General features: G+C 44.1%; 1 protein-coding gene across 5 annotated transcripts in view; it reads left to right on the top strand.

Moving 5' to 3' along the window:
• foxa2 (forkhead box A2) overlaps positions 1 to 21,170 on the top strand; it is a 90,312-nt gene that overhangs the window by 1,224 nt on the left and 67,918 nt on the right. For 4 of the 5 annotated variants that reach the window (XM_087991623.1, XM_087991622.1, XM_087991625.1 and 1 more), the window contains exon 2: positions 7 to 1,213. In XM_087991623.1, coding sequence (XP_087847749.1) covers positions 7 to 1,213 — 1,207 coding nt within the window. Of the gene's footprint in view, positions 1 to 6; positions 4,860 to 21,170 lie in introns of those variants that run through there. The other variant, XM_043696553.2, reaches the window with a different exon arrangement.

The raw sequence follows: 21,170 nt of genomic DNA, 5'->3' as shown, positions 1-21,170 counted from the left end.
CCCTAGGGGTACCCCACGGTGAGCAATATGAACGGGGGAATTGGAATGAACGGCATGAACACGTACATGACCATGTCCGCCATGGGCACCAGCGCCAATATGACAGCGGGCTCCATGAACATGTCCTACGTTGGCACGGGCATGAGCCCAGCTATGACCGGCATGTCCCCGGGCGCGGGGGCGATGAATGGCATGGGGAGCGGTATGTCGGGGATGGGCAGCGCCTTGAGCCCCAGCATGAGTCCGATGAGCGCTCAGGCGACGTCCATGAACGCCCTGACCTCCTACACCAACATGGGCATGAGCCCGCTCTACGGCCAGTCCAACCTGAACCGATCCAGAGACCCCAAGACCTACCGCCGCAGTTACACCCACGCCAAGCCTCCTTACTCCTACATCTCCCTCATCACCATGGCCATCCAGCAGTCCTCCAGCAAGATGCTGACCCTGAGTGAGATCTACCAATGGATCATGGACCTGTTCCCTTTCTACCGTCAGAACCAGCAACGTTGGCAGAACTCTATCCGCCACTCGCTCTCCTTCAATGACTGCTTCCTGAAAGTGCCCAGGTCCCCGGACAAACCGGGGAAGGGCTCCTTTTGGACCCTGCACCCGGACTCGGGCAACATGTTCGAGAACGGCTGCTACCTGAGGCGCCAGAAGCGCTTCAAGTGCGAGAAGAAGCAGGCGCTCAAGAACTCGCAGCAGGACGCCGGTCGCAAGTCTGCCGAGGGCTGCTCGGCCGGGAACGGTACCGACTCCAGCCCGGGGAATGAGTCCCCCCAGTCCGGCAGCTCGCCCGGAGGAGGTGGAGGTGGTGGAGGCGGTGGTGGGGGAGGAGGAAGCGAGTCGAAGCGAGCGCTGGCCGACCTCAAGTCCCGCAGCTCCACCCTGAGCCCGGAGCACGGGAACGGATCGGTCAGCCAGGCGCCCCCGCCTCACCTGATACACCAGCACCACTCGGTGCTGTCCCACCTCCCATCACCAGGCCAGGATCATCTGAAACCCGAGCACCACTACTCGTTCAACCACCCGTTCTCAATCAACAACTTGATGTCTTCCGAGCAGCAACATCACAAAATGGACTTGAAGGCCTACGAACAAGTGATGCATTACTCTAACTATAGCTCCCCCATGTCCGCCAACCTCCCCATGAGCTCTAAAGGCGTCTTAGATCCACCGTCCATCGCCAACGACACGTCTTATTACCAAGGTGTGTATGCCAGACCAATCATGAACTCATCTTAAAAACATTTATTCCCCCCCCCCCCACCCCCCCACCCCTTCTCACAATCGGACTGGGCCAACTCTGTACATTTTTGTAAGAAGTGCTAATTAAGGGAGGGAGGGAGGGTGTGCGTGGGCAAAAATTGTGCGCAGGTAATTGGAAAATATTATTTTTGTTTGTTGATGTTTTCAGACTGTTAGCTGTTCAGCGATTCCTCTGCTCGGTTTTTTTTTGTTTCCGGACTGTAAATTGCGCGCCGTTTTAAATGTCTTCTGTTTGTTTTGACTGCTTCAGGATACACCGGGGCGTTTAATATAACGACGTTTCTGTACTGTGCGCAGTTCTCTGGCCGATTTCTCTCTCACTGAGGACCAAACTTCCCAAACAAACAAAATGCGAACCTCCTTTCCCATCACATTTAAAATTTCGCTGGCATTTAACAGCGAATCAACCCCCCCCCCCCCCCCCCCGCTTCGACAAGTAAATTATAGTTTCTGTCTGTTTTATTTATAATTGGGGGGAAGGGGGCCCCCGATATTTCTACCGGCTTTCTCTCACTCTCCCCCAGAATCTTACATTAACCCGAAGTGTTCAATGTTTGCACCGATTTTTGTCAGTAGCAATGATTCCCTCCCCGCCCAGAACCATGCAAGCCGACTCACCCTCGCCATTGGAAAAGGTTCATTGCTGTTAAAACTGTTGCACTTTTTTTGATTTCTGAAGTCCTCAGACACCATCACCTCCCCCCTACCAACCCCCCCCCCCCCCCCCCCCCCTCCGGTCCCGAGCGCATTAGGCCGGGAGTTTGTAAATGCTCACTTGATACACCGACTTTTTAAAAGAAAACTGATTTTAATTTATTGTTGAGCTGTAGATTTTAGAGCGGGAGTCTTATTTGTGTGTGTGTGCGTGTGTGTGTGCGTGCGTGCCGTTTGATGCTGTCGTTCCCCAATGTAAGAAACTCGAGAAAGCTTTTTTTTTTCCTTTTTTTCGTTAAGAATGTTAACATTTTATAAAAGAGAAAATGTAATTAAACAAACAGACATACAACAACGAAAAATAAATAAACGAACATATTTTGATCCGGTTAAACGACCCTTTCTTATTGTCTAGCAGAGTTCAACATTTAATTAGATATTTGGAGTGTTTGGGGAAACAGGTTTGAACAACGCGATGACTTCCGCTTGTTTCCCTTTCAATTTATATGCTGTTGCATTTGGTGCTGACACTACATTTCCCCCGCTTTTCCTCGCTGTTAAAATGCACACTCCCACGTTTCGCATTTCTTTCCAATCGCCTCAAAAGATGTGCCCAGGCCACTGAATGACCAGTTTCTCATTCTCGAGTCGCGTCCTGCTCCCGCCGTCAATAGTTTGAGCACATCTGGTCTTGTACCTCGGCGCAGGTAAGCAGATTAGTGCGCTGTTTCTTTTGGTCTGTTGTTCCTTTGAGAACTAGCCTCCGTTGTGCATTCCCCCTGTCATGGTGATTACTGTTCACCCTGTGGAGTGGCGCCAGGTAAAAGACCGCACTTGTCTCTCCCCTCTGCTTCAATTTCAAACAGTAGAAGGTATAGGTTTCTGTCCCATTCAGAAGCTCCTCCAACCAAGTGGCATTTTGAAAGGAATGCAACACTAAAGGCCAGAGTCGGTGTTGACTGATAACTTTATTCTTAAACGCAGTTGCGCTCCCCATTAGTCTACGGGTGAATTTTTAACAAGCAATTTCTCGTCTGGGTAGGAATGACACGAATAATTCGCGGATATTTAACTGGGAGGCGATGCCATGCACTGTTTTATTTTAAACAGAAATCCGAGGTGTTTGTTTTATTTTTCGTTATGTGTTGATAACACTTCAGCGGTGGCATTTGTCGGAGTTCTCCCGTAGTTAACGGCGCAAATTTCCTGAATCCTCGGACGTTAAAAACAGTTAGGACCATTCGATAAAAACCGCAGTTCACACCTTCAGTGAAGAGTATGACCTACCCCCCAATCCCACTGTAGTTTCAGCATTATACCCCCTGACTCGCTTCCTTCTTTGAAATTTAATTACGAAATATGTCAGATTAATTTGGCAAGTTTCCTGTTCAACCAACTGTCACAGACAACCACGACCCTAACAACATTGGCTTTTTTTTTTCACCTGCACCGCGCGGGATAGCCTTCATTTGAAATGTTAACATTGACAATTTCGTGTCCAGTTTTGTTGAATATAACTTTAAGGATTGCATCAAGTCAGGTTCTCTATGAGTTTTAATCGTCCCGTGCCCCCTTGATCGGGAGAATCCATGGTTAGGGATAAGTTCCCTTGCTGGGGGGTGGTCAATTTTCTTATTTGTTTGGTTCAATCTCTTGGACCGCATCATTGTTGGGGGAGATAATGGATCGCATTAGCTCTGAGCGCGTTCCCTGCTTATCTGGGATTGGCGTGTTAAAAGCCCCAGAAGTTTTTAAAAACTAGTCAAAAATCCACATTTACTTCATTTCAAAATGAGGATTTAAATGCGATCTTGCAAATTTCGCAAACAGAAATGCCATCGAAACGGATTTTTAAAAACATTTAAATTAGCTTACAGTTTTTTCTAAAAAAAAAGACAAATTATGCAATTTTCAGAAGTGTTTTTTTCAGACTTTGAGCAATCTCGAATTGAGTTTTAGAACGGGGAAAGTGTTCTGACCTATTGAAGTTTAAAACACTGTTTTAAGGAGATGTTTTAAGCAGTTTGACTATAGAGTCTTGGAATTGCAAGTTCTAAATATATGCAAATACAGGCGCACTCCATATAGGCAGCTTTCGCACAGCGAACTGTACAATGCAATATTTGAGGGTTGATTCAGCTCATCCAGCGATAAAATTTATACCCACCAGAAGACGAGACCTCAGGGACAGTTCCACAAGCTGGAGCTGCACAAGAGTCCATATTTTAGCCCTAGCCATTCTTTATCGGGATTTAATGTCCATTCGGTTACTGACAAACGGGCGGGAGACTGAGGTCTAATATTTTCAATCGCTGAATTTAAAAAAAAAGATCCGCTCACATCTTTTTCTCTTCCACCGTTAGATCACCTGAAATTTAAATATGCATTTTGCGTCTTATCCCTGTCCAAGCAGAAACACTCTAACGCACATGGGACAACGAAAGCTGAGGCATACCAACTTTGGAAATGAAAGGCAGATTTTTAACGGTAATTAACCTGGAAGATGTCGCCATATTTTTTTAAAAAAGAGGGTGCAAATCTTGGATTCAAATTTCTCACTCCCGGGGTACAGTCTTCCACTTGTCAGTGATGAGCAAGTTCTGTGCTATTGAAGTGGCGGTGTTAAAACCCTTTTCTAATTTCACATTGTCTCAGCTCACCGTGAACATTGCATGGCCCTGGAGCCCAACTGTAGTCTCTCACTGCCGAGGACACACACGTCGCGAATCAGCCATGAAATCTGTTTCATTAGGATCACATAAAAGCCTCCCGCGGCGAGGCAGAATACGTTGAGAAATGAGCCAGTCCTGGCCACAAAAGACGCGTGAATGCGCTATTCTAACCTACATGTTCCATATCACAGCACCCGTTGTCAGCGGGTCATTTTAAAACGAGTTAAAAGTGTCTCACCGCGCTGATCCAGGAAGATGTCACGCACTGTAATGGGGGGGGGGGGGGGGGGGGGGAGAGGTCAATTTAATAAATGTCAAAATAAACACATACAAAACAAAACCACTCGATTTTAGACTCCCCAATTTACACCATAATTTCTGATATTGACGTTGTGTCGCTTATTTCACCCACATTTCCAACTCCAATCCTATGCCAATTTCTGTTCAAATCTCACACGCGATTGACCAACAGGGCAGGCCGAAGGGTAAAGGAGAATAATTTCTGAAGAGGCAAAGCTTTCGATGATCCTTTATGAGTTTGCACAGATATCTGCTCCTCTCCTCAATCACCATCCCCACAGCACACCACCCCCTCCCCCCCCCCCCCCCCAGTTCTCCCCCTCCCCAATGTGTTTGAAGGAATTTTATGAGACCGATCAATATCTTGGTAAAATAATCATGTTGGACGCTACCGAGCCAGGAAAATCTTTGCTTTGTCAACACTTAAGCAGCGCTGAGCTCGAATAATCCGCGGTGCATCAGGTCCTGCACATGCAGTAACGTCAAAAGTTGGGTCTTTCGGAGCGGCCGGACTTTAAGAGGCACAGGTAGGTTTATCCGTCAGGGCTGTGTAACGCATTTCAGATTCAGAAAGCGATGCCAGGACTGTGCTAGCGGATGTCTTGACTCGCCCCAATACAGTTAGATCTCTCACCGTGACAGTGCATTAGAAAGTTAAACAATGTTACTTAATTCAGATTGAAACTGAAAAAAACCCCACATTGTCTTCAAATTGTGTTACCTTTAATGGAGATTGCGACTTTTAGCTGGGGAAATCAATAAAACAGGAAGAGAGGGATGTCAATATCAATGACCAACTTCTGTCTCCGAAATCAAGGATGGTCTCAAACTCATTGGAGTCGGATTTTAGTTTCTTTTACATTTTTAAACCCAAATAACTCGTTTATATCTGAAAATAGCCCCTACCAACACCCATCTCCTCTCCACCCACTACTACTGGTTTCCTTTTAACTAATTCAGCTGTTAAAAGTGAGAAAAAGATTGAATTGTCAAGCGTGAAGATTCAGTATGAGGATGTATCTCCTAACTGAATTGAGGAATAGATTCTAACGCTGAGTACGCCATTGTGAGCAAAAAATCAAGCCATTATAGATCTCACAGACCTATAAAGGAAAGACGAATGAAGATACATAGCGCTGGATAAACAAGACGATCGAGATATATATGGGAGATGCAAGAGAATTAGAATAGATGCTTAGATAATTGGAGATAACAGATTTTTCAAGCTTTTCAGCTTTGATGAATCGGTAGACGATGGCAGACAGCATTGTTTTAAACAAGTGGCATTGGGAGGATTCTCAGTCCCAGTTATGTTTCTGACAGAGAACGTTTGCCGGAGATCGTTAGCAAACAGATAATTTGATCGCGATGCTACTGAAATGTAATGGGCAAAGATTGCGGTGGGGAGAGGATGGGGGTGTGGTGGGGATGTGGGAAGGGAGGAGAGAACGTTTTGGAGGAGGGGGCGGTTATTGGTGGTTTGGCAAGGGTCAGATATCCAAGCAAAACTACACCGACATTCAAATCACCTCAGAGATGGAGAGGTAACCATTTTCTTCACTCAGATCAAGATGTGTTTTGGCGATGAGTAACTTCCGGGTCGCATCTTGAAATTGCAAAACAGGCAGGGTCACCAGTCCCAAAGAAGCTTATTTTAACAAAAAAATAAGTCCCTAACGTTTTCAATAACCCTTTTCTTTTTAAAAAATTTCAAATTCCGGTGATGATTATTTAAACCAAAAAAACAGGACGAAAGGATTAAATATTAATTTGGTTCAACTCCATACTTGATTTCAGTTGTTCATTGGAATAAGTTCTTTTGTCAACAGTTAGTGCTGAATCCTAACACTGTTTTCGAGCATCACCATTAGACCACAAATACTCTAGCACACAGCAATTATCTTCTGTCTCGACTCTGTGAAATCTTCCATTCGGTCTGGTCCTCGAGTTCGCCCACATTATTCCAATTTTACCCGTAATTCGTCCCAGCAATTATTTCGACTTGACTTTGTTTTATTTATTATTTAAACCAAGCTGTGTACTATCTGAACGAATAATGTCGACATCCAGCAGAGACAGCGGGTGAGGGCTACCGCAATGTCACAATTGGATTGGGAGTTTGCAATTTGTTAACAAACCAAATGAAAAAAATATCAGTTCCGACCCACGACTGTAGAAAGAGAAAGAACACCATCTCAGACAAACTCTTAACAGGAATGTGACCATTCTCAGTCGATATACTCTTAAAAGTGAAAACGTTCTGCATCTTTACAGAACAGCAAATACATTTTACCAAAAAAGCAGGATTTATCTGAGAAAAAACATGTTAGAATATTGACCCGATTTTCTTCAGTAATTCTTCAACGCAATGTTTACCAAACTCTGAGGCGACAAACTATTTTAATGTGGTCCCTCCGAATGTATTTGCGGAAAGGGAGCGTTTAGAAAATATTAGTTAACGGAACATGGCTGCACGTAAGTTTATAGATCCACCATCTCGATCATCCGATCGATTGACCCATGGATCGGGTTTGGGAGGAGAGGGGTGGGGGAGACTGGAGGATGGGTGGGTGCCGGATTATGGAGACAATGTGAAAATTAGAATCGCTCCTTCATGGGATGGTTTTCTTCGGGCATAGAGTGAGGAGAGTGTGGACCTATCTCATTCATACGCACACAGAGACACACGCGCGCGCGCACACACACATACAGACACACACATACACACAGACACACACACACATACACACAGACACACACACACATACACACAGACAGACACACAGATACACACACAGACACACACGTAGACACACAGACACACGCAGACGCACAGACACACACATAGAAACACAGACACACAGACACGCACACAGGCAAACTCACAAGCAAGAGATGCCAATTAATTAACTATGTAGATCTGAGAAGGCTTACGCTCTGCTTAAATTGATAGGGACATGTGTAGTTTCGCAATGGTCTCATTGAACGGCGGGGTAGGATAGTCTGACTGAATGGCTCAGCCTTGTTCTTGCGCTTGATCTATCTATCTATCTATCTATCTATCTATCTATCTATCTATCTATCTATCTATCTATCTATCTATCTATCTATCTATCTATCTATCTACTTATCTTTTTATCTATCCTTGCGATTGCTTAAAGTTCAGATCGATTGTTGATGGGGGAGGGGGAACAAGAGTTAAGTGAAAAATGCAGGAAAGTGGATGTGTGCCGGATCAGTTATGACCCTATTGAATGGCGGAGGAGGCTTGACGGGCCGAACGGCCCACTGTTCCTTTTTCTTATGGTCTAGTGGACTTATCTATCTATCTATCTATCTATCTATCTATCTATCTATCTATCTATCTATCTATCTATCTATCTATCTATCTATCTATCTATCCAATTACAGATATTATGCAACACCTATTATTTGAATCATGGATGTTCAGTGAGGTCTGCTTTTACATCACATAATTTATGATTTATTTGGAAATTGCTAATCGTTGTTCACTTGAGGAACAAAATATCGATTCCCTTTCCTTCCCCTCTCCTCTGTCTGTTGCAGAAAAGTGTGCTTTTAACTTGTCATATTTTCAATACATGACCAGTTCTGTATAGGACACGCTGAAAGGGTAATCGCTGTTAAATAATTAATACAGTCCTATTCCTCTAGTAATGCGCGTCTTCGGGATTTGTCAATTACTTGTCATTAAATGAGTGTATATCCACGTACTCCATTTCACATCCTTTGATGGGAATAACCTTTGTCAAGCGCACTCCAGCTTTGAATTAAATGCAACTGGCCTTTTGATATCGAGGTTCAGCATTGGCCGGTCCTGGCGTCTGTCTGAGCAGAGAAACTCTCGTTAACGTCACTGAATTCAGAGCAATATTCAGCGCTGCTCGCGCGCTTTAATTTTAATTTCTACCTCGGATAATGCAGAAAAGGTCACTGGGCTTATCGAAATAAATTTGCGACAGAATTAAACACCGACCTTCCGAAGGGAAAATAATATTGCAAAGGTTTAATACTAAGGAAGGACTGTAGCAATGAACTTGGGTTTATCTGCTGACATTAAGTAATGAGCTTGGTGAGGATTTTTCCTCTCTCTCTGTTGAAATTCACATTATAACAGCCAGCTCTTCCTCGGCACCATACCAAAGGACTCTTAATACCTTTTGATGGGGATTGCATTAATTACACCCAAAGAGAGGACAGAAGGCCGTCGAAAAGAACAAAGTAATACCTTCAAAAGCATTTTTTTTTACCCCTGAATGCACCAAAAAGAAGATTTCTGTCCGGACATAACTTGAAACCATGGTGCTAAGTGAATCACAAAACGACATGAGCGACGTTTGCAATGAGGGGAACGGGTTTAATTAGGTTATAATGTGGCGGCTTCCACTTTTTTCCCTCACTCTGGGTATGGAAGGCCAATGAAGAAACAGTATTGTGGAACCTACTCTCCCCGCAGCACCAGATCCACACGGAGAAAGATGGCTGCAAAATGCCTTCGCTTGAGAGCTGGTTCATTGCAGGACAGTTTACTGTTGTCCTGACAACAGACGCCAGTTCCCTCCGACAATGAAGGGGCTGCTTGATCCTTTCACTTATTACGGGACAATTTAATTACATTTTGGTACAAGTTACTTTATCTCTGTGTAATGAGTAAATGTCACCCACAATGTCGCTTCTCTCTCTCTGTCTCGCCTGAGTGAGGTACATAGGAATCGCTGGCTCGTTCAGGGAATAAATATATTTATATATAGAGAACAGAAACGAGAGATAATTTATGTTCCTGCCGTAGACCCACCCACCCCCACCAAAAAAAAACTCTTCAACAAAAATTGCTTATCAGTTTCAGTTTTAAAACTCGTCAAGTTGTTTTGCGATTTTCTTTGGTAAAATATCAGTCAGGAAGTGTGGGTGTCCGACAATGGGATGGTCACAGTGGCACTATGAGCCCCCGAATGGGAATTTATATGTCAACACGACTGAGTATTTTTATTTCTCTCTCTCCCAATCGTTGGGTGATCAGTTTGCACTGATAAATTTCAAGACCTTAGAAAGGATTAGAAAGTTTGGCTACATCTCCCCCCGACACACACACACACACAAAAGACAGAGAGTGAACATTCAAACAACAGAAAATAATGTGTGTACGCAGCCACGGCGTGGACGGTGATCAGCAGCTGATGAATATTGCCGTCTGCAAGTGCGAGGATGCTCCCGGAGTCCTGCTGATTCACCGGGACGTGGAACACCCAAGTTGTCTAGTCTCCCGGGAGACTGATGGGAGACATTGGGAACAAGCTGTAATTCGCCTTTAGCCTATTGCAAAGGGTGGGACAGTTCGCACTATACCGCATTAACTCGCCTTTTCTCTTGCAATTCGGTTAATCCTCTATTAGTGGGGCGCGGGGGGGGGGGGGGGGGGGGGTGGTCAGTTCATTAAAACCACGGGAGGGGCCCGGGTCCGCTCGGGACGTCTTCAGCATTGCCCCATTCGGGTACACTTTCCACATCGTGTGATCTCCGAAACAACATCCCAGTGTGACCTGAGACCCACAAACCTTGCTCTTCCACATTTCCATTGGAAGAGTGAGGGACAGAGAGGACGAGGAGGATTCACACTCGTTAATAATGAATTCTCTACAGGGAGGGCTCCAAAAGTTCTCATTGTGAAATATCACTATCCGAAGTTACTAATGTTTCAAAACATCGAATTTTGTTTTACCTTTGCTCGTTTAAACGCTCGTTTCAAGATTGCTATGTCAATACATATAACTAACCAGCTTCCAAATGTGCTTTGACCGGAACCCGTTCACCATTTATACTTGACCTTCTGGTAATAAGGCAATTAAAGAGCAATTTTTGTGTACAACGATAAAGGGAGTCATTAAAATCCCGATAGGTTTAAGGAGAATCATATAACAAAAGCGAGCAGGACGAAAGTGCAGGAGACAGGGAATAAGACAGGGAATAATAATTCGAGTCAAACCGCAGAAATCTTTTTTTTGTCCATCACCACGACACTGGTTGGTGTAAATTCGGGGGTGGAGGGAACGGGAGAACTGGGCGGATAACGGTTGCAGTCTAAATAACACGTAGATCACCAAAATAGGGAAGTGATGCTGAATTGCGTTCGATTTCGCTGCGCCCCAACATCAGGAAATGTTTGCGCCTCAATGTGAGAGAGATCAGTTTAACCTCAGCTCAGATGCTTGTTCTAACCCCCAGGAAACAGTTCCGTGAGGCAGGACGACCAATTACAGGAGGAGGCTTAGAGATTTAGCAGGGGACGTGTATTGGTTTCGTCCTTTTAAAATCATTTCGAAATAATTTTAAATATAAATCGTATAAAGGGGGAAATATCCGTTCACACATTTTAGTAGGGGTCCTATTTAATTGTTTGTTATACTATCGCAATTTAAGTTAATTTTGCCAGTTATCCAATAAGATGTCAACCTCATAGATCCCGATTGCTATCAGATGTAAAAGACCTCTTTATAAGTAATTGCAGTTTTATTGCAAAGAAACAGCTCTCAAGTAATCTATATTGTAATCCTATAGAAATCTGCGAGCTATTATGTTCTATATAATTCAAAATTAGCTTAGACGATGACGGATCACATCACTTAACGATGTGACCCTTATCTGTTATTTTTCTTGCTCCCTAATTTATGGCTTTTAATTGATAAGACTAAATGGAAGACAGCAGTGAACACTTAATCATATTTAATGTTAACGCTGCTCTGGAAAGAGCGATTCACGCATTCTATCTTGCAATTGATTTAACTGCATCCTCTAACGAAACACGCTCGATATTTTGTAAATTAAGGTAAATCCGCAATACATTTGGAGATTGTCCGACCCCAGGCTTTTTTGTTTGTGTACGAATGATTTAGCGGCTGGATAGGAATGTTGCGCGCGTTTTAAGACAAACGCATTCTGCTAAATACAATGTGCTCCACTGCAGCGGCACACGGTTGCAAGGAACCAAGACAAAATCCCGTGAGAGGGCATCGAAAACTTCCAACTTCCTGACAATAAAGGCCCTGTCCTGTGGCAATTGTTAGGGTTTCTTTCTCAATCCCAGCAATTTTGTTTTTTGTTTCTTTAAAAAGTCTGGATACCGATCAGGCTTCTCAAAGCACCAATAAGGAAAACACACTCATCAAGATCCTACTCTGTCACTTCATTCTCATCCTGGTGAGAAATTTTAAAGAAACACGCTTCTGTAAGGTGTAAGAAACAAAAATTATATGTTAAGAAAACCCACAAATTTATATAACTGCATATAATTATATTTTGTGATATCGATTGTTTAATATATGTATCATATGTGTAACTATATTTAGAAATGTATATATAATCTTCAATTTATAAATAAATGTGTGTGTCTGGAAATCGATTCTCATTATTTTCAGCACAGTTGTTGTGGAACATTAGGAAGAATTAATCAGGAATATCCATGCTTCTTTCACAGGAGATCTCTTCTATACCATATTTAAATATCCTGTGAATCCTCGACAGCTCAACGGCATCTCCCCTTCGCATTTAGATTGTAACTTTTGCTCCATTCTCACTTTGCAATTAGATGCGATTCTCTTCCCTCCCCTTTTACTAGATTTTGATTTCTGCCCCCATTTCTATTTGCATGTAAATCTTAATTTTTGCCCCATTCCCAATTTGCGTGTAGATTTTAATTTTTGCCCCATTCCCAATTTGCGTGTAGATTTTAATTTTTGCCCCATTCCCAAGTTGCGTGTAGATTTTAATTTCTACCCCCATTTCCACTTTGCATTCAGCTTTTCATTTTTTTCCCACTCCCTTGCACTTGGGATCTTAATTTTTGCCTTCCTCTTCTCATTTAGATTTTAATTTTTGCTCACTTTGCATTAACAAACTTTTAATTTTGCCCTCGTTTTGCATTTAGGGTTTAATTTTTGCCTTTCCATCCCCACTTTACATTGAGATATTATTTTTTGCCCTCCCTTTTATATTTAGGTTTTCATTTTTACACTCTCCTTTTGTATTTACATTTTTTTTGCCCACCTCTTTACAGCTAGGTTTAAATTTTAGCCTTCCCCACTTTGCATTTAGGTTTTAATTTTTTACCCATTCCCTTTTCACCGCCCTTTTATTTGCTTTTTTTTCCCGCGAAGACGAGTGTTCGTTAAGGTGTGAAGCCAGGATGAGTAAGAAGGTGTTATAATTGTCCCTGACAGGCAGATTGTGCCTTGTTAACTCCTTCGTATTAATTGCATTGACGGGACATTAACAGATGCACTGTTCTGTCAGATGGGCACCGATTAAGATAGAGTACATTTAGCGATCTTTATAAGTGCAAGACTTTCTTCAAGAAGTTCCTTCAATGAACTAATTTTCCACATCAAATCTGCAACACGCAGATGGAGATGTTATGTGTCTATAATGAATGGATTCATGCCCCAGACCACCATATAATTGCATGAGCACCAGTGTGTGCGTGCTTGCAGGTGTCTGTAAGAGTAAGTCTGCTCAATTACCTGAACATGTCCATGGATGGTATGCCTGTAAGCGAGGAGTTGTGCGCCTGTAAATATTGTCCCGTGTAAATGAACCACCGTTTGGGTGGCATGTGTGTTTGTATCTGGTACTCGTCCTCAGAGCGCTGATGTGCGTTTCTATGGGTGCAGATGTTGTTGCAAATATGATTCGGCCTGTAGGCAGTGTTTGCACCGGTATGTGCACACTGTGAGACTATGTGAATGTTTATATATGTAGATACTGTATAATGGTGTGTCAACTTGTGTGTGTGCGTGTGTGTGTGCACTTTGACGGTATTTCGCTTCTGCCTGTCCGCGTTGTGAATCATGTGAATCCCTTTACGGGTTTGAATATGATTTGTAGAAGTGTTCCCTATGTGTGTTTGAAGGATGATGTATGGTTCTTGTGTGTGTGTCAGTGTGAGATACATGTGCTTCTTGTGGCTAAATATTTGGATGTAAAAGTATGAATGCTTTCAGTGAATTAAAAAAAAAGTCTTGCCTACATGGAGGATAGGAGTGAAGGACTTTAAATCTGCAGGAATTGTTTGACTGTGTTCAGAATGTTTGAAAGTAAACATGCGTTTGAGTGTATAAACCCATGTTACACATTCTGTCCGTGTCAGTGATTGCTGCATGTCTCAGTGCGATCCTGTGTGCATTTTAACCCTTCCAGGTATGTTCTGAGGGCGTTTCAGTGGAAACTGGGTGATGTAACGACAATGTATCTTTTTTCATCACAATATGTGTAAAATGTGGTACAGTAAAACCGCGCGCTGACCACACACAAAACGACAAAAAAACACACATTATTCGCGAGTTTTAAAGAAAACCCTCTCGTTTCCCCCTGACCGCTGTATATCTTCGTTGCAGAAGCCAAGCGGAACAGGCCTGCTTTTGACCTGAGGGCGACCTCACCTGCTATCCCAGAATCTTCGCCCTTGTTTTTTTGCCTCAACTTGTAATCTCGTTTGTCATTTCATTTTATGAAATGTCAAGCATAATTTCCACAAAGAACAGAACGGGCGAACTACCCAAGAATGTCTGGCATTGACCTTAAAATGTAATAACGCAGTAAGCGCTCGCCTATACACTGGTGGCCCTGATTTGATGGCTGAAACTTCAGAGTGGGGCGAAACACAACCTCACCGACGGCAGTTTATTATTTACTTTTTGAAAAAAAAACAAACATAGAATGTTTGTTCTTTTGTGGCTGATATTGCGAAGGGTTCTTTTGACGTGGTGGTAATCATAGAATCTCTACAGTGTGGAAGCAAGCCATTCGGCCCATCGAGTCCACACTGACCCTTTGAGGAGCACCCCACCCATACCTATTCCATCACCGTAAACCTATATTTCCCATGGTCAATCCACCTTGACCTGCACATCCCTGGACTCTATGAACAATCTCCCATGGCCAATCCACCTAAACCTGTACATCCCTACACTCTGTGGACAATCTCCCATGGTCAATCCACCTAAACCTGCACTCCCTGGTCTCTATGAACAATCTCCCATGATCAATCCACCTAAACCTGCACATTCCTGGATTCTATGGGCAATTTAGTGTGGCCAATCCATCTAACCCTGCACTTCCTGAATAGTATGGGCAATTTAGTGTGGCCAATCCATCTAAACCTGAATAGTACGGGCAATTTTAGCATTGCCAATCAACCTAACCCCTCCATCTTTGGACTGTGGGAGGAAACCGGGGCACGCAGAGGAAACCCACTCAGACACTGGGGAGAATGTGCAAACTCCGCACAGACAGTCGCCCGAGGCTGCAATCGAACCCCGGTCCCTGGTGCTCTGAGGCAGGCGTGCTACCTATTGAACCTCTCTGCCGCCCTGATAATATCCCTGCCTCTCAGCCAGGAGCACCTGGTTCAACTCCCACCGGCTCCAGAGGTATGCAGTAACATCTCTGAACAGGTAGGTTCGATTAACATCTGTAACCCATTCAGTCGGCATGAGCATAGAATTCGATTCTGAACATAGCTTTCTGATTTATTCCGATAGAAAAAAATCGGCTTCCATCAGATGCTCTGTAAACACCTGCAGTATTGTTAAGTCACTAATTGCTGAAACTTTCTCAACCAAACTGAAAGATTTTGACGTGTACACTTCCAGCTAGTTTATCCATGTGTGGATAAACTAGCTGGCTATGTGTGTTAGTGTGTCTGTGTCTGTGTGTCAGCCTCCGGTCCGCTGGTGTAAGTGATGCAGAATAAGGGCAGAATTCACAAACGTCCTTGTGGGGGAAAAAAATATTTCCAAGAAATAAGTGAGAACAGTTATTGTAGATTGTAATGGATTCTCCAGGCGCACACAGTGAATTGAAAAATGCGAGTCGCTCTGGGTCGACAGTTGTCTGAAACATAGGCATCAGTGGAGAGAGAAGCAGAGTTAATATTTCGAATCCAGTAACCCTTCATCCATTTCTCTGTCTCTCTCTCTCTCTCTCCCTCTTCCACAGATGATGCCAGACCTGTTGAGTTTCTCCAGCATAGAGTCATAGAGATGTACAGCATGGAAACAGACCCTTCGGTCCAACCCGTCCATGCCGACTAGTCTACTCCCACCTGACAGCACCCGGCCCATATCCCTCCAAACCCTTCCTATTCATATACCCATCCAAATGCCTCTTAAATGTTGCAATTGTACTATCCTCCACCACTTCCTCTGGCAGCTCATTCCATACACATATCACCCTCTGCATGAAAATGTTGTCCCTTAGGTCTCTTTTATATCTTTCCCCTCTCACCCTAAACCTATGTCCTCTAGTTCTGGACTCTCCAACCCCAGGAAAAAGACTTTGTCTATTTATCCTATCCATGCCCCTCATAATTTTGTCAACCTCTATAAGGTCACGCCTCAGCCTCCGACGCTCCAGGGAAAACAGCCCCAGCCTCTTTAGCCTCTCCCTATAGCTCAAATCCTCGAACCCTGGCAACATCCCTTCCTGTTCATGTTTAAGATATCCAGTGTTCACGGACTTTGTTTTATAATAGTGTCGTACGTCTTCGGGCTGTCACACCTGGATTCCGTGTAATCCTCTGAAATGCACCAAAGAGACCAGTGAGGAGATATTGAGACTGGAATACCCTCTCACATCTCCAACCACCTCACACTGGAGCACTCAAAGTTGGACAATCATGTTAAATCAAAGGGATATCCTCTGTTTGTACGTGTTTCTGAATCCAGAGGAGACTGAGGGGGTGGAGGACATGATGGCTATGAGGGGATATAGACAGAGTGGATAGGAAGAAATCGTTCCCCTTTGAAGGAGGGATCAATGACCGGGGGCATAGATTTAAGGTAAGGGGCAAGAGGTTTCGAGGGAGTGTGAGGGAAAACCTTTTCATCCATAGAGTGGTAGGAATCTTGAACTAACTGCCTGTAAGAGTGTGAGAGGCATAAATCCTTATTTTAAGAAGCACTTAAATGGACACTCAAGATGCCAAGGCTGGGACATCTGATCAGAATAGCTAGGTGGTTGTTTTTAACCAGCACAGACCCGATGGGCCGAACATCTTTCACATAGGCTGTAGACCTTGTGACAATACCTTTTTAAATCGGGGGTTGTTGGGGGGGGGGGAGGAGGAGAGAGGTGGGTAAACTAATTCAGCAGCAGTGCCGGTAAGTAAATGACACCGACTGAAAGCAATTGGCAAAAGGACTAGGGCAAAATGGGAAGCACACTGAGAAAACAGAGGCATATTTTAGCTATTGCAATTTGGAATGCATTCCTTGGACTGATAATGAAGGCTGAAACTTTATTGCTGGAACAGCACAGCAGGTCAGGCAGCATCCAGGGAACAGGAGATTCGACGTTTCGGGCACAGGCCCTTCTTCAGGAATGAGCAGAGAGTGTTCAGCAGGAGAAGATAAAAGGTAGGGAGGAGGGACTTGGAGGAGGGGAGTTGTAAATGTGATAGGTGGAAAGAGGTCAAGGTGAGGGTGATAGGTCGGAGTAGGGTGGAGGCGGAGAGGTCAAGAAGAAGACTGCAGGTCAGGAAGGCGGTGCCTTCCAGCCCGGCACCGCCTTCCTGACCTGCAGTCTTCTTCTTGACCTCTCCGCCTCCACCCTACTCCGACCTATCACCCTCACCTTGACCTCTTTCCACCTATCACATTTCCAACTCCCCTCCTCCAAGTCCCTCCTCCCTACCTTTTATCTTCTCCTGCTGAACACTCTCTGCTCATTCCTGAAGAAGGGCCTGTGCCCGAAACGTCGAATCTCCTGTTCCCTGGATGCTGCCTGACCTGCTGTGCTGTTCCAGCAATAAAGTTTCAACTTTGATCTCCAGCATCTGCAGACCTCACTTTCTCCCTGATAATGAAGGCCCCTTCAATAACAATCACACAACACCAAATTATAGTCCAACACGTTTAATTAGAAGCACTAGCTTTGGGAGCGCTGCTCCTTCAACAAATGGTTTCCATCATGCAGCGCGGCTTATCATCCGGTTCTGGCGGGAGGGGAGTGGAGTGAACTCAGCAACGCGTTCAATGAACCAGGAGAGACACAATAGACCAAACGGTCTCATCCAACGCTGCATCTGTGTCTGTATTTCTGTATTTAGTTAAAATCACACCACACAACGTTATAGTCCAACAGGTTTATTTGGAAGCACTAGCTTTCGGAGCACCGCTCCTTCATCAGGTGGTTGTGGAGTACAAGATCGGAGGACACATAATTTATAGCAAAAATTGATGTAACTGAATGAGGGGGATGTTATGAGATTACAGGGTGACCTGGACAGGTTAGGTGACTGGACAGATGCATGGCAGATGCAGTTTAATGTGGATAAATGTATGGTTATTCATTTTGGTGGCAAGAACAGGAAGGCAGATTACTACCTAAATGGAATCAAGTTAGGTAAAGGGGCAGTACAAAGAGATCTGGGCGTTCTTGTACACCAGTCAATGAAGGCAAGCATGCAGGTATAGCAGGTTGTGAAGAAAGCTAATAGCATGCTGGCCTTCATAACAAGAGGGATTGAGTATAGAAGCAAAGAGGTTCTTCTGCAGCTGTACAGGACGCTGGTGAGACCGCACCTGGAATATTGTGTGCAATTCTGGTCTCCAAATTTGAGGAAAGACATTCTGGCTATTGAGGGAGTGCAGCGTAGGTTCACGAGGTCAATTCCTGGAATGGCGGGATTATCTTATACTGAAAGATTGGAGCAACTGCACTTGTATACCCTTGAGTTTAGAAGACTGAGAGGGGATCTGATTGAGACATATAAGATTATTAAAAGATTGGACACTCTGGAAGCAGGAAACATATTTCCGCTGATGGGTGAGTCCCGAACCAGAGGACACAGCTTAAAAATAAGGGTTAGGCCATTTAGGACAGAGATGAGGAGAAACTTCTTCACCCAGAGAGTGGTGGGTGTGTGGAATGCTCTGCCCCAGAAGGCAATGGAGGCCCAGTCTCTGGATACGTTTAAGAAAGAGTTGGATAGAGCTCTCAAGGATAATGGAATCAAGGGTTATGGAGATAAGGCAGGACCAGGATACTAATTGAGGATGATCAGTCATGATCATAATGAATGGCGGTGCAGGTTCGAAGGGCAGAATGGCCTACTCCTGCACCTATTGTCTATTGAAATTATATATTGAGAAATACCTGGATTGTTTGTTAAGTCTCTCATCTTTTGGAATGGACATGTTGGTTTCAGTTCTTTCATATGTAAATTCCAGAACTTTTTAAAAGTTACATTCTCAACTGAACTTTAACAATAGGTCCCTTATTGGCCCAGGTAATGCATTGAAGGTGTGAGGTGCCCTGTGTGAGGCTGTCTGCACCCCAGTGCTCAGACTGATTCTAATCTAAAAAAGGGATTTACAGAATCTTACATAGATGCATGCAGTTTTTGAGCAAAACAAAGTGTAATTCTGCAAGTACAAATTCATCCCACAAGCTTACGTGTGTGTGTGCATGTTGGTGCGTGTGTGTGAGGGGTGGTATGAGTGTCTGTGAGAAAATGTGTTTATGTATATGCGTGTAACTGTGAGTGTAAAGGGGTACAGGTCTGTGTGAGGGTGTGTGTGTGAGAGTGTGGGAGTGTATGTGCGAGCGTATGCGAAAGAGCCTGTGTGAGACAGAGGGTCTGCGTGAGGGCAAGGGTCTGTAGGAGAGTGTGTGTGTCTGTAGGACTGTCTCACACACATTTGTGGGATGATTTTGTACTTGCAGAATTACATTTTATTTTGCCCAAAAACTGCATAAATCCATGTAGGATTCTCTAAATCCCCTTTTTTAGATTAGATTCAGACTGAACATTGGGGGCACAGACAGCCTCACATAGGACACCTCACATCTTCAGTGCATTATCTGGCCCGCCATGGCACCTATTGTTAAAATTCACTTGAGAATGCAACTTTAAGAAAGTTCCGGGATTTACAAATGAAAGAATTGAAACCAACATGGCCATTCCGAAAGATGAGAGACTTAACAAACAATCCAAGTCTTTTTCAATATATAATTTGTTACATCACACTGTAAACTTTTGTTGTAAATTTTGTGTCCTACAATCTTATAGTCCACAACCACCTGATGAAGGAGTAGTGCTCTGAAAGCTAGTGCCTCCAAATAAACCTGTTGGACTATAACCTGATGTTGTGTGATGTTCAACTTTGTACACCCCAGTCCAATACCAGCTCCTCCAAATCATGGTTTCTATGTATGATGACATTATTCGGTAGTTGCCTTTTTATTTGCTTGGCGGTGGAGGAGGGGCAGGTGGTTGGAACCCAGCATCCATTTTCGCCGTCCCTACTCTGCGTTCAGTCAACTGCAACTTGCTGCATTCAAAAAAGTGCAGACTGGAGTTATACTGCCGACTGTATGGAATGTTGGCAGAGCCGGCATAGCGATTGGTCCCAGTCTCCTCAGAACAGGCTCTGGAGCTTTTGGCTAACTTGCCATTCCTCGCAAAGAAGTTGCAATCCACATTCAGAGGTCTCTCTCATCAACACAGCATGATCTTTCTGAAGGCAGCCAGTTATTTATCCTTTTGCTGAAAATGAAAGAGTCTGACAGAGATGTAAATAACAGAATAAACTCAACAAAAAGGGGTAAAGCTACAGTGCAACATCACTGACACGCAGAGGGTAGTGCGTGTATGGAATGAGCTGCCAGAGGAAGTGGTGGAGGCTGGTACAATTGCAACATCTAGAGTCATACAGATGCCCAGCACCCTTTTGCCCAACTTGTCTATGCTGACCAGATATCCTAAACTAATCTAGTCCCATTTGCCAGCACTTGGCCCATATCAGTCTCAACCCATCCTATACATATACCCATCCAGATGCCTTTTAAATGTTGCAATTGTACTAGCCTCCACCACTTCCTCTGGCAGCTCATTCCATACGTACCACCCTCTGTGAGAACAAGTTGCTCCTTAGGTCCCTTTTAAATCTTTCCCCTGTCACCCTAAATCTATGCCCTCTCGTTCTGGACTCCCCTGACCCAGGGAAAAAGACATTACCTATTTACCCTGTCCATGCCCCTTATGATTTTATAAACCTCTATAAAGTCACCCCTCAGCCGCCGATGCTCCAGGGAAAACAGCCCCAGCTTATTCGCCTCTCCCTCTAGCTCAAACCCTTCAACCCTGGCAACTTCCTTGTAAATCTTTTCTGAACCCTTTCAAGTTTCACAACATCCTTCCTGTAGGAGAGAAACAATAATTGCACATAGTATTCCAAAAGTGGCCTAAACAAAGTC

The sequence above is a fragment of the Chiloscyllium plagiosum genome, unplaced genomic scaffold, assembly GCF_037043375.1.
Source record: "Chiloscyllium plagiosum isolate Xiang-an unplaced genomic scaffold, Cpla_swu_hap1 HiC_scaffold_10, whole genome shotgun sequence".
Taxonomy (NCBI): domain Eukaryota; kingdom Metazoa; phylum Chordata; class Chondrichthyes; order Orectolobiformes; family Hemiscylliidae; genus Chiloscyllium; species Chiloscyllium plagiosum.
The sequence above is the reverse complement of the archived record's forward strand: the minus strand, read 5'-3'. Positions and strand labels throughout refer to the sequence as shown.